Here is a 13,974-nt window from a genome sequence, read left to right as displayed (position 1 = left end):
CTAAAGGATTCTTTGTGCAAGTTATTGCATTGAAAAGAACCAAAAAGATGGAGGGAGGGGAAGATTGTTAGTTGATTAAAAATTTAGACTCTTATAGATAGGTCTCAATTCAGGAAAGTAAGGACTGTGATGGTGAAGCGTGTAGAATTTTAGTTCTTCTAAATCTGTGCTTGACTGAGCCAGCCAATCATTTCAGCAATCCGTCAAGAGATTTCATTTATAGACATGATTTCATATTTGTACAGCATTGCCATAGGAAACCTGGATCTGTCTGGCCTTACCAAAAAGAAAAAGAGGGAGGACTCTTACTGGGGGAATCTGCCTTGTGAAACCTAATCATGCTGTTGGAGGGGCCTTAAGTTCTTTGTGCTGTTTGCTAAGGCTCTGGGGGTGCCCAGTGACAGTATAGTGTGTTTTTTGTGAACATCTTGAGACCATGACAACTGTGGGGCCTGTTTGCAAGTTCCTGATTCATACAATGATCAACTTCTTGAAGCCTGCAATGCCAAGACATTCTTTAATGGGCCTCAGATCTACCTGGTCAAGTCTTGATATTTAGCCTATGAGGGCTGTGAATTCTCCTGGACTCTTGCTCTTTAAGGGGATCAGTCATCCCTCCGTCACTGAGAATGTCATTTTAGAGTTTTAATCAGTTGTCAATTTAATCCTCCGAGAAGTCATATTCTAATAAATAAAGAGATTTCCCAAATGGCTCTATCTCTAAGTGGCTTCTTATACATTCTAAACCTCAGTATAGAGATTATAATAGTGTTACGACAATTAACTGAACTGGTAGAAATGAGGCTACCCACTAATGCAGACTCATCAAATGGTAGCCAACACAACCACCTCTACCTTTATTACTACATCTCCTACCAATAGTTGTTATTATCTTCTAGGACATGGGTACCAGTAAGAACTTTTCACACAGACCTTTTCTCCTCCAGCTGCCTCTATCCTCTATTCTCTACCCTCCTTCATTACCCCATCATTGGTGAATTTTCTCTGTGATGGATATTTTATTCTACTTTCCATACTTGGTGCTCAGAATTAAGGTCAAATAATTTCATAGACTCTGAAATGAGGAAGGTAGTAAAGGGTTTTTAAAAGATAAGAATGGGGGGAGGCCTTTCACTTCAGCAGCCTCCGGCCCAGCCAATCTCAGTCATCTTTCCCACCCTGTGAAGGTATTCAGCAGGCTGTTCTCTCTCTTCTCAGCATCTCTACCCACCCCTATCATTGGCCCAGTGTGGAGACCACAAATTCAAGATCCTCCTAAGGGATATGCCCCAGACCAGAATTTATTATTTTTATTTTATTCCATATGCTGGAAAAACAATGTGTCTCAACAATCTGACCTACCTGATTGAAATAGCACTAGAAAGTGCTATAAAAGAGAAATCTCCTTTTGACACCTCCTATGGGGTACGAGCCAATGTACTTACTCCTCTGGGCTGCAGAGCTCTACGGGGAGTCTTTGGGCTTGGCCTCTGGCCTGTAAGGTTACAGAACTTAGCTGATACACTAGTTGTCTCCTAAAATATGCTCACTGGAGGAGAAAATGAACTGTGCTGCCTTCTCTGACAGCATGCTAAAATGGGGGAGCATTTTTCCATTATTTTCAGACATAGAAACTATTTGAATACAGACAATTCTCAAATCCCTTCAGCTCTGACTCCCACCTACTCACAAAGGAAACAAGCCCTTGGAATTAGCAGTCGTGTGCTTCTTTCTCTGCAGTTCCTTGGAGAACAAGGTTCAGAATACGTCTTGGTTTTTCAAACTGTCTTTTAGTTCTCTCTCCCTAGCAGAATTAAAAGCTGGAGGTATAGTACTTTCTACCTGCCATATAAAAGGGTTGTGATCCTGGATCCCGCAAATCAGATAAAGAAGGAAGTGAATAATTCTCTCCCATCTTAATGACTTGTGAATTTGGCTTCTATCTTTGAAGTCTGTGGCTCACAGTGTGATGGTTTGTGTGTCTGTATTTTCAATGTAAAAGTCTGGGGTACATTCCTTCCGTAAGGAATTAAATGCAAACTCTTTCCCATGCTAATGATAGAATAGTGGTGGTACTTTTATTGATAGCGTGCATTTTAACTTTTTTGTTGGCACATTTTTAATTAAAATAACATTTAACGGTTTGAAGCTAAAAACCTGATGTTTCTGCCTAGGAGTTTATAAGGGAATGATAACATATGGAGAAGTTTAACATTTAAATTGAATTTTATTATTTAAAACAGTAAAATATTTTATGACTACAACAATGCCCTGCCAAGCTCCATTTCAGCATCAAATGTGCTTTGTAAGGAGTCTTACAAAGCTAGGGAAAAAAAGACATTTTAATTTCTTATTCTCCAAATGCTTTTTATAAAAAGTTCCACAAACGTGTTTTCTTTACAAATGAATTCTTGGTCTCTTCCAACATCTTCAAACATTTCTTAACCACACAAAAAAAGCCTCGGAGCCAGGATGCCCAGGGGGTCCTTACTAATAATAAAATGTCTGTTGACTTGATTTTGGTGTTTCAGGTCCCCAAGGGTGGCCTTCCTAATGTTCCTGTGGTCTCCTCTGCCCCCTCCCCACTCTTTAGAAGGCTGATGTCTGGCAGGAAGTTAGGGTTTATCTTTTTCACATACGAGTGTGTTTAATTACTAAAGAGAGGAAGTATGATAAGCAACCTTCCTTCCTGGCCCCATGGTGCCCTCAGAAAGCAGTTAGTCTCCTGATTGGTGACAGAAATGGGTAGGAGACCTCATTCCTGACCCCCCAAGGGATGCTCGGCACAGACCTGGGGCCCAGGTTGAATTTTCAAGTATGGCATGGACATTGTGTATAAACTTGAGAAATTTCTTCAACTTTACCTACGTTAGCAAAAAATGATATCCACCCCCATCCAAAAACAAAGACCCATTTTTCGGACATGTTTCCTCCCTTTAGAAAGACCCTCTTCCATCCCCAGTACCAAAAAAAAAGAAAAGAAAGAAAAACCCTCTTCCTCATCTTCCTCACCCATATTCCTGCTCCCAAAACAAACCCTCATCCACATATCTGGTCACAAATCTAGAATTTGGCTTCCAGTTTTTACATAAACTAGTAAGCTTTTAAAATACCTTATTCCCCTGGCATCCTGCTTCCCACTGCTGAGAGAATCATTCCAGGCTGGAAATTCAATAACAACACCTCGCTCCCTCTATCCTCCCTATTTTACCATGCAGCTCTTTACACACACACTCTCTCACAAAATCACAAAGTTATTCTCATGTGACTGCAAATGATTATTTTTAGGATCAAAATATATCTTAACAAGCTGTGGAATTATACAGTAAACAGATGGCCTTTAGGGAGGACCCGTACTGCTTTAGAAGAGTGCATATTTTTAGCGGAACGATTTGAGCATCGCTGGAAAAAAAAAGTTCTGGACCTTCTTACTCTTGTGAGAGGAAGTGGGCCAGGGTGAGGGAAAGGGGCTGCTGGCTAAAGAACACTGCAGAGGAATGAGAGACTGAGCAGAGTCCTGGGTGTTCAGAAGCTGAGTCCTTGAGACCGTTGTGGCTAATCAAGATGCTTTTGTCTTTCCTTCCCTGTGTCTTGGTAGGAAAATCCAGTAGCTTCTTTCCAGAGGACAGTTTTATAGACTCTGGAGAAATCGATGTGGGGAGACGGGCTTCCCAGAAGATTCCTCCTGGTACTTTCTGGAGAGCTCAGGTGTTCATAGACCATCCTGTGCATCTGAAGTTCAACGTGTCTCTGGGAAAGGCAGCCCTGGTTGGCATTTATGGCAGAAAAGGCTTTCCTCCTTCACACACTCAGGTAACCTGAACCTTACATACCCACCCACCTCAATGGACTCCTGCTCAGATCTCTTAGCCCAAGTCAAGAAACCCAACCCAGTTGCTGGAAGAATTTCATACATTTTATAGCTCATTTATTTGTTTGCCCCCTCTCAGACTCTGTCTTTCAGACAAGAAAGGTGAAATCTCTGAGGCTCTTTAAGAGAAAGAAATTCTCTGAAATTTCTTAAATAGCCTTGCTGCTATTACTCAGTCTCCTATGTTAAATTATCCCAGAAATGCAATCTAGAGAAAAGTCATGCACTGAGTTTGAACCCTCTTATTATCAGCTGTGTAACCTTACGTCTATTATACACCCTTTCTGAGCAAATTTCCTAATCTATAAAATCAGGATAATTATACCTACTTTTCAGGGCTATCATAAAGAATAAAGAATAATATTTATAAGGCAGCTAGCGTAGGATCTGGCCCAAAATAAATGCTACGTCTCTAGTCTCTTGTATTCCTTCTGTCCTTCCATATTACACATTTACTCAGACATGTGTGAACCAGAAACACAAAGAATTTGTCCAAGTGGTTGGGAGTGTAGCTCAGTGGTCTGAGATGACTGACATAACCAGTCATGAATCACAGAGAAGAGAGCCTTATTTGAGGTCTTAGCGATAATTTAAATTGTAAGCATCCATTGGTCATGCTCAGGCCACATGCTGTCTTCCAAACCCTGGTAGCTAGTTCAGATTTCTGGTTAAAACCTAGATGGATACACTTGCTAAGGATGGGGCCACAGAATAATATAGGGGCCTGGGCCCCTGCTGGTGACAGAACTTCTATGCTGGTCTTCACTTGCACCCAGATGTTTTTATACAATGTAGGATAAATAGATCTATCTTCTGTTTGTTTTTCTAAAAGCTATTGAGCTAGATTGCTACTCAGTTCACTTTGAGTAGGCCAGTAGGGCTTTAGCACCAACCTGTTGTTAATGCTGCTGGCCAAACTTCTCTGGAGTCTCATGATAGCAGTCTCAGATCAATTGGCATTTCTATTTGGCACAGCATGTAATTATTGATAGAGTTCTGAGCCAGTCCAGTTTACTTCGCCTAAAATTGCTCCCTAAAATTGGAGCCTTCAGAAAGGATCGTTGATAAAAGACAAATAGATATAAATTAAATCTTTGTCTGCTAATGAATGTCATTGCAATCTCAACCCTCTAATCTAGTTCTAGATCCGATCCTTGAAGTTCCTGTCTTAACTTTCAAGAAGCTCAAAGAGTCTTGAAGTGGCTGGGTTACTAACCACAGGCCCACCATTGAAAAAGCATGATTGTCCTCGTACATATAGCTGGGTGAAGACTCACCATGCATACAACAAAAATGAAGACAAATCAGACTTTTTAAAAAATGCACTATTATGCCATACTCACAAAAGAGTCAGGAGAATATTATCACCAAAACAATGGGTTCTGGGAAGAAGTTTGAGCTAGTTGATAAGCTTTCCTGGGGCTTCAGCCTCTCATGCTTCTCTCAACTTGTGTTTCCTTGTCTTCCCCAGGACAAGCCCAAAGAAGGAATGTGGTGTGTGGTAGAGCAGATCCACTACTAATTACATTCTCTTTTTACTTTAGTTTGACTTTGTGGAGCTGCTAGATGGAAGGAGGCTCCTAACCCAAGAGGCACGGAGCCTAGAAGGACCCCAGCGCCAGTCTCGGGGTGGTGTACCCCCCGCCAGCCATGAGACTGGCTTCATCCAATATCTGGATTCAGGAATCTGGCACCTGGCCTTTTACAATGATGGGAAGGAGTCTGAAGTGGTTTCTTTCCTCACCACTGCCATTGGTAAGAAACTCTGCCCTCCTTGCTCTCTTTGAGTTGGAGGATATTGGGGAACTCTGGAGGTTGATGCTAGCAAGGGACTGTGTCTTGCTGATAGCTATGGATGCCACCCAGATCATGGAGTGAGCCATCCACACTGGGCTTGCTGGCAGGGAGTAGGCATGAGATGCCAGCCAGGGAGGCTGTCCTGGACTGGCACCTGAGCCCACTGCCTTTCTCCTGCCATCTGTGCAGCAATGTGTGGACCTACAGCTGCCTTTCCAGACCCAGGTGGGTGGGGCTGACAACAGTCTGGATGACAAGTCACATGGAGGCGACCTCTCTCTGCTTGGCATTTATCTCCCACCTATTTATCTTGAGAGTCTCACTTGGTTCAACTCACTGATTTGTTATTTGGGTTTGGTTTGGGGTTTGCTTTGATTTGTTTTGCTGCTTTTGGAGCCAACAACCCCTGGCAAATTAAAAAAAAAAGAAAACTATAAAGGCTTGAGGAGAGTGAGACTAGCCCAGCAAAGGGCTGGATGAGCAATGCCACCTATCAGCTAGGGGGTTTTGTTGAGAATGCCCTATTCTCTGACAAAGAGCAAGCCCTAGTGTCTTAAATGAATCTCAACATCATCCCTGTCCCTTGTGGTGGAAAAGGACTCGGCGCCTCAGAAGCCTGTGGGTATCTGAGTAGCTTGGCCCTGTGTTGAAAGAATTTCTCATTTTTTACCAACATGTGCCACAGAATGCATCTCCTCCTGAGGTGACCACAGTGTGCTGAAGGATGTGACAGTCTTGGTGGCTCAAGTTAGAAAATGTATTTCCTGAGTTTGCATTGGAAGCACTGTGGCACAGCCTAGAGATAAAGTCCCCTACAGGAAGTAAAACCTACAGAAAAACACAAATCCATAAACCAGAACACTTGGGGATGGAATTTCTACCTAATGAAAAGCTCTGTGTGGTTTAGAGTTCAGCTGTGTGACATGTATATGCTTCTATCCTCAGCTGGGAGTCACTTTGACATGGGAAAAGTGGACTTTAAAGAAAATCTCTTACTTTGCTATTCATTTTCCAAAACTCTTGCAAGGCTCTAGTTCTTCCATCTAAATAGCAATGGTCATTGTCAAGCCAGTTTGCTCTCATTTACAGTTTTGCCTTTAGTATTGAGAGTATCTTCCTGTTAAAAACAGGGCATGTTTAATAAGCTTCTGCTATCATTTCAGCCTTGAAATTCTACTCTTGTGGCAAAGTGAAAGAGGTAGGGGCCAGCACTGTTCAGATGAAAGAAATATCCCTTTGTGCTATCCTTGTTTTGGAAGTGTCTGTTCTCGCCACTGGGGTCTGAGTACCTAGAGGGAAGAGATATTGATAGTCTTCTGTCTCCCCAGGACCCCACCCAGCCCCCAACATGTATTGTCCCTCATTTGGTAAAAGAGGGGGCATATGTATGACCTGTCCCGCCCAGGTTCCCATTGACAGGACCATCAGCAGCCCATCTTGGCAGTTGTGGTGTTGTTGACTCCCTCCCTGAATGTCTTCTTCTGAGGTATAGGGAAAGGGAGCTCAGTCCTGAATCTCTACCATGAAGTTAGGTTTATAAGCACACAAATCATTAACATTTTCCAGGTCTTGCTTTTTCAAGCATCTGGGATTTGAGCCTGTGGCTCAGTGGCTCCTGATAATATTAAGGCAGATTCTCCATCACCCTCATCATTAGAAGCCCAGTTCTACCTGTCTCCATCAAGAAGGCTGTTGCTTTGCTGGATTTGCTAGGCTACAGTCCCTGGCTTTTCTTTTTCTAGACATGGTGGCTTCAATTTAGGCACAGAATTATCAAGTGGTGCTGAGTTCCAGCTTCATGATCTCCCTGTCTAACTCCTGCTAGGCACACTTCACAGGGAAGCACAGAGCTAAAAGCTTTTACAGTCAGACTTCTGTTTTAATAACTGAGCATAAATATGAAAGGTTATTAATTTAAGCCCCCAAAGAAAACTACTTTTAATTAGAATGTGCATCTTAGAGAAATAAAATGGAGGTACAGTAAGGTACCTTTGCCAAGTCTTGTTTGTCACAGCTTGCTAACCTGCTCTGTTGTAATTAGGAAGATGGTCTTGCTTTTCCCCCTGGTTCCTCTGTTCTCACCTAAATGATGAAACCTGTCTCCACCTCTCCTTAACCCTTCATGTCTATTCAAGCAGATAGGCTTCCCTGTGCTTCTCAGACTTTAACGGACTCATGAATCACCTGCAGGTCTTGTTAAAATGCAGATTCTGGTCTTAATGTCTGCCAGAATACAATTTATAATGCCTTATGGGCTCCATTAAACTTTTTAAAAACCTTTTTAAAAACAATGCAGATTCTGCTCCAGCAGGTGTGGGGGCCCTCCATTGTGCTTTTCTGACCAGCACCTGGTGATATTTTGAGTAGGGAAGGACTGTAATACCTCATCGGTGATTCTCAGACGCTGTTGAATAAAGGACTCACCGGGAAGCAGGAGGCAGGTAAAAATTCCAATTCCTGGGCCTTTCTTCCGAAATTCCAACTCAGTAGGCTTGCCTCAGGGCCTAAGTGATCCTGAGCCCAGAGATCTGTCAACAAACAGGAAAACAAATGCCTCCTGAGGCCACTTGCCGTTTCTTCTCTCCCTTACTCTCCCATCTTGGTTCTGCAGCCATGGATAGTCATGTCACCTCTCTGAACTTCTTTTTTCTTTTCTTTTGTTTTTGTTTGCTTGTTTTTGTCCAGAAAAACAAAAAACAGTAGGACTCTCCAATCCCCATTGTGGAGATTAGAGAGAGAAATATAAAGTGCCTGGTGCAGCTCAGGCCGCCATATGCACTTGGTAAATGGAAGCTGTTAATATTCCCTGCCTTCCTCTTTCTCCTTCCACTTTCTCTTGCTGCCTTCCTGACCTGTCTGTCTTCCTTCAAGCTACAGTGATTGTTTAATGAACACTGGGGTTTTTTTCTTTAATACAAAAACAGACTGATTCTGATGTTGCTATTAATCCCTCTTTCCCCAAGAGTCCCTGCCATTGAGACTCAGCTGTCTGTGATCATTACCTGTGAGCTGTGAGTTGTAATTTGTCTTGGCAGGTTAATTAAAAGTTTAGGTCTTGTTTTAGTGAAGTCATTATGGTCCCAAAATACAATTGTAACTCTCGAGTTTGCTTAACTCACAAATTGGAATATGACCCTCCCTTCGTTACATGTCAAAATGCAGATCAAGACTTTAAAAAGATCTGAGATGTCAGAATCCAGAGTATTTATGTCTGTTTGTAATTAGGTAACAGGAGAAATAGTTGTGTTTAATTTAATGAATGGTTGTATTGTATATGTTTTTGCTTTTCCCTTCATTTAATGCAATCCAGCTGATGATTTTAAATTAAACGAGTTTATCTCTTGCCTTGAAAAAAATCTAACAGCACTTTACAAACTGCATACACAAATAGATCCACACAGAGACCTGATGTTGACAGAGCTCCCACTGACCTGGATTCATGCACACACAGAGAATTTAGTTGACTCCCCCAAAGTTAAGAGCAAAGCTAGGATGGAAACTTGGACTTCAAGTCCCACAAGGCCCCCACTATGCCACAGTGTATCATTATTTCTCATGGCTACTATTAAATATTTTATTCCTGTTTGTATTATATGGAACATAATTTTTCCCTTGTTAACTTGCCTCCAGTTATAAGTAACCGTCTTGCATAAAGCCAGGAAATCTTGAGAAGTCATTAAAAAGACCATGCAGAAAATCTCACAGCATCCAAAACTTTAAAAATAAAAATACCTTTGTATGAATTTCTTGCTACCTCAAGACCAAACAAGTTAGCATTGCAATATTTTGGGTCTCCAGATAACATCAATACCTTTGTATGAATTGCTTGCTACCCCAAGATCTAACAAGTTAGCATTGCAGTATCTTGGGTCTTCAGATAGCATCTTATCTTTTTCCTTTGCTTGATGCTGAAGCATAAAAGGACAGATCAACCTGACATTGCAGCAACGTGAGCAAAGCTGGAAAATAACAGGGGTGACCTACAGTGGATTTAGAGACCCAAAGAAGAGAAATGAGAATCATTGTTAGAAAACATAGAAACTGAGAGTTTTTATGAGAAACATGCTCTGGTCTTCCTGGTACTAATTGAAAAGAAGATCAGCCCCTGGAAATCAATCTCTTCTGTGTCCAAGAACTAGAAGCAGATTTAGCTCTTTCATTCCTACGTTTTCATCCTTCCTTACTCCTTTCAGTCCATTATCCAACATATATTGTATCCTTGCCCTTTTCCTAGCTGAGGATACAGGGAGGGTATGGCATGGTTCCCAGCAAAAGTAGCTGGAAGTCTAGTTTGAGGGAGATGAAAACTTTATACAGTAAATGCTTCTAAGTCAAGGAAAAGAGCAAGAAAGGCTACTCCTGGAGCCACTGGTAAGAGTGCCGGGAAGGTTGCAGGAAAAGAGAGGCTTGTCCAGCTGGGTCAGGGAGGGCTGTCTGGATGAAGTAACATTTGATCTCGACCTAAGAACGCCATTCCAATGGTAGGCATGGCAGGAGGAGAATGTAGGTGGGCAGAACATGAACAGCTGGCTATGAGCAGCCAGCAGTTCTGTTTGACTACAGTGCAGGATACCCTGAAGGTGAAAAGTGAGTTGTCAAGGAGACCTTGAGTACCACCCTAAGCAAAAAAGTTCATTCTGTAAGTTTTGGGTGTTATAACAAGCATGTAAACAGCAGGAAATGACCAGAACCAGGGAGTTTATCTTCTGAGGCCCAGAACAGGAGACCATTTATTTATGTAGTCAAAGGAGGTTCTGGGATTGAGCTTTGTGATTTCATGGAGGGAAGAAAAAAAAGAGGTAAGGAGTTGAGAAGAAGGAATCGGGGAGGACAGAAGGACTCACTCGAGAGTCATGCTTTCCACTGGTTTCCCCTGCAGTTGTTCCTCTTTGCTCCTAGGTATGCCTTGATACTTGCACCTAAGTTTTCATCCTCCAAGTATCTTCAAAAATAGGTACTTCATGATTTTTCCAAAGACTACTAGACTGTGCTGTTTCTTTATTTCCCTGTTTTGATTGAAACAGCCTCTGAGTGCATTTGTAAAAATCTACAGAGAAAAATTGTTGAGATTATATGCTGTAACTTGTGTAAAAGCAAGAAACTAAGAAAAATGATTGGGAGTGATTTTTAATTTTTTAATAAACCCCTTCCTCACTGTTTCCATCTGCCTTCCCTTTGCATCATGCCACAAGTAGAAACACAGCAATGAAGAATCAAGATCTCTCGGTGATAAATTAGCTTTCTTGTAAGTGACATTGGCGGCACTTTGTGAAATGTCTAATGGAAACACTTCTTTGGCAAACTGCCCTGTGAATTCACCTCTCCCTGATACAGTGATTTATTGGGAGCAATCTGGTATAAGTGGAATGAAATCGTAGGCTGAGGGAGAGTTCAAGTCAGTGCATTGGAGACAGGCCGTGGCCAAAAAACTATTCAGAGGAAGAGAGCTAGGAATATCAGAGCCTCACATCTCCAGACTTGAAAACTAGCCTGGCTGGCTGGCAGCTGTCCCTGCTCACTGAAGAGCAGGGTCCTCACTGGCCTCTCCTTTTACTACCTTTGGTGTCATATCTGGGATGGCTGAACCTGCTGAGTTCTCTACCTGGAACCTCAAGAGCAGGGAAGAAGAAAAGACAGCCCAAGGACACCATGGTACCCAGCAATCAAAGTTTATCTCCCTGTGGGAAGTATTTATAAATGTGTTTAGCATGTGAAAAACCAAAGTCCTCACTAAAGTGGTATTTCAGTGAAGTTTTGATGTCCTCTTACATACTCTCAGTCCAGGGCATGTCCATCCAGGGCCAGGTCAGTAGTGCATGAAAAATAGGCTCTCTCCGCCTGTCCTCTGCCATCCTTGCTCTGGGCTATTTTTTTGCTACCTCATGGTCATAAGATGGCTGCTACACCTCCAGAACTCATCTGTGCATCAAAGGGAAGGATGCAGGAAAGCAGACTTTTTCCTAAACCATTCAGCATACATTTCTTAAGCAAAGTCATGTCACTTAGACACTCAGAGGTATAAAGAAAATATTTTTTAGCTTGCCTCATGGACACTCAAATAAAAAATTAGGGTTCCATCAGGGAAAAGGGAAATGAATATGGGGTAGAGAACCAGGAATGTCTGTAGACTTCATCAGGACTGCTCAGTTCAAGTGCCAACTCAGGGCCTTCTTCCTGGGAGCAGGACTGTGGTCTGGGCATTGGGTACAACCTGAGACACACATGGGGCTCGCCCTTGAAGTTCTCACAGACTAGTGCTTAGGGGAAGTGCAGCTGAGACAAAGGAGAAGTGGCCCATGCAACTGAGGAGAAGGGAAAACGCCTTAGTTCCATCTCTTTCTCACCGAAGGAACCAAGGACTTTTGTCAGTAAGCCTTGTAGGCCCTTGCATGCAGCTATTTGTGGACAGGCAAAAAGGGCAAATCCAGAGCAGTAGACAATAGGTTGCAGCAGACCTAGATACTGTTTGCTTATTTATTCATTCAAGCAGTGTTTATTAACTGCCTTTCGTGTGTCATGCCCTGAGCAACCATTCAGGGTTAGTGGTATATAAAATGACCATGCTTCCTGCCCTCGTGGTATTTATAGACATGTTTGAGACAGGTTGAGATGGGTTCTCAAATTTAAATACAGTCATCAAATCTATGTATATACATAAAATTCCATGATCATAACTGGTCAACATACACTGTGGTAAATGAAGATGAGGGCATTCTAGGGAAGCCACCTGCAGGCTAACCTTGGTTACTGGGCGAGGTGTAGACTAAGTGTTGTTCAGATGACAGTTGGAAGAAAAATGCACCAAGGAGATAGAGGAGCATATGCAAAAGACCAAGGATAGGAGAGACGTGGGATTGTCCCAGGAAATTTAAGTTCATCACTTTGTGGAGTGTGGGCATCAAAAGGCTGAATACATCAAGGAGGGCTGGAAAAGTGACCAGGAGTTGAGCTCTATGGTCCTTAATGTGGTATGTGAAGATTCCTCTGAGGTAATAGGGAGCTATATGGGACTTTGGGTCACTTAATCTGATGCACATAGTTAAAAGTCAGCTGCAATTGTGTGTGTGTGTATATAAATATGTATAACATTATATATACAGAATATATATTCTATATATAGAGACTATATATAGAATATATATAGGCAAGGGAAGACACATGTAGAGATCAACCTTAGAGAAAAATAAGGGCAATGGTTAGAGAGGCTGCAGGAATTGGTCATTCATTGGGATGCCATCCACACCCTTTGTGGGAGCAGTTTCTATCTGTGGTGCAGTGAAGCAGGGTCACCGAGAGTTCAGAAGTGAGCAAGAGGCAAAGAGTGGAAATAGCTCCTTTTCTCAACAGAGCAGACAAGGAGACAGATGGGCGTAACCTGAGGAGGAGGAGGCAGGTTCAAGGAAAGGCTTATATAAGGTGGGGAGCCTTGAAAATTTTTGTCAGCAATGGGAAAGAAGCCAGGGGAGAAGACTGGGGACCCGGGAAAGAGGGGAGATGATTAATGTGAGGTAGTGGGAAGCACAGCCAAGAGTGGAGGCAGGAGGATGAGCACCAGGAGGGGAGGAGAATGAAGGAGAAGGTAGTGCAGACGAGGGAAGAGCAGCCTTGGTGGTGCAAGAACCAGGACCTGGGATGAGTCCACTTGACCACATGATCCTTACAAGGAAGCCCCTAGTTCCTGAACTCTGTGTGTTTCCTTCTGCGTATAGGCAGTATCAGTGCAGCACTGAGTCAAATACTGTGCAACTTAACAACAGGGAGGGGCAACATGGCTTAGTGGTTACAAAATGGATTTGAAGCTAAGTGGCCAAGTTTGTATGCAGACTCTGCCACTTATTAGCAGTGTGACCTTGGGCAAGATAGAAACCCATGAGTGCTTAAGTTTCCTCATCTGAAAAGTGGTAATGATGTTAGTAGTACTTACCAAATAGGATTTTTATGAAGATAAAATGAGTTGATATTTTTAAAACACTGAGAATAGCACACGTGTATTAATCAGCTTTTCCCATTGCTGAGACACAATACTTGACACATACAACTTAAAGGAGGAAAGGTTTAATTTAGCTCATGGTTTCAGGAGATTCAGTCCATGGTTGGCAGGCTCCAAGGCAGAACCTCATGGCAAAAGAGTGTCACCAAGCAAAGCTGCTTAGTTTATGGTGGCCAGGAATCAGAGCAAGAGAACGGTGCCAGAGAAGAATGGACAAGGAAACTTACATAGCAGCCAAGGCCATGCCTTCATGACCCAAAACCCACAGCCCACATCCAGACATGCCCAGGAACATGTGCCTTACTAATCTGCTAGA

At 42.6% G+C, this 13,974-nt stretch overlaps 1 protein-coding gene across 32 annotated transcripts in view; it reads left to right on the top strand.

Annotated features, from left to right (window-relative positions):
- Tenm4 (teneurin transmembrane protein 4) overlaps positions 1 to 13,974 on the top strand; it is a 2,854,999-nt gene that overhangs the window by 2,671,390 nt on the left and 169,635 nt on the right. For all 32 annotated transcript variants that reach the window (XM_087211381.1, XM_087211391.1, XM_087211392.1 and 29 more), the window contains 2 exons: positions 3,599 to 3,813; positions 5,416 to 5,626. In XM_087211381.1, the coding sequence (XP_087067507.1) occupies positions 3,599 to 3,813; positions 5,416 to 5,626 (426 nt within the window). The remainder of the gene's footprint in view (positions 1 to 3,598; positions 3,814 to 5,415; positions 5,627 to 13,974) is intronic.

The sequence above is a fragment of the Heterocephalus glaber genome, unplaced genomic scaffold, assembly GCF_053883595.1.
Source record: "Heterocephalus glaber isolate CG9 unplaced genomic scaffold, H.glaber_assembly_v1.0 deba00001428, whole genome shotgun sequence".
Classification (NCBI taxonomy): Eukaryota; Metazoa; Chordata; class Mammalia; order Rodentia; family Bathyergidae; genus Heterocephalus; species Heterocephalus glaber.
Note: the sequence above shows the minus strand (reverse complement) of the source record. Positions and strands in the feature narration are given on the sequence as shown.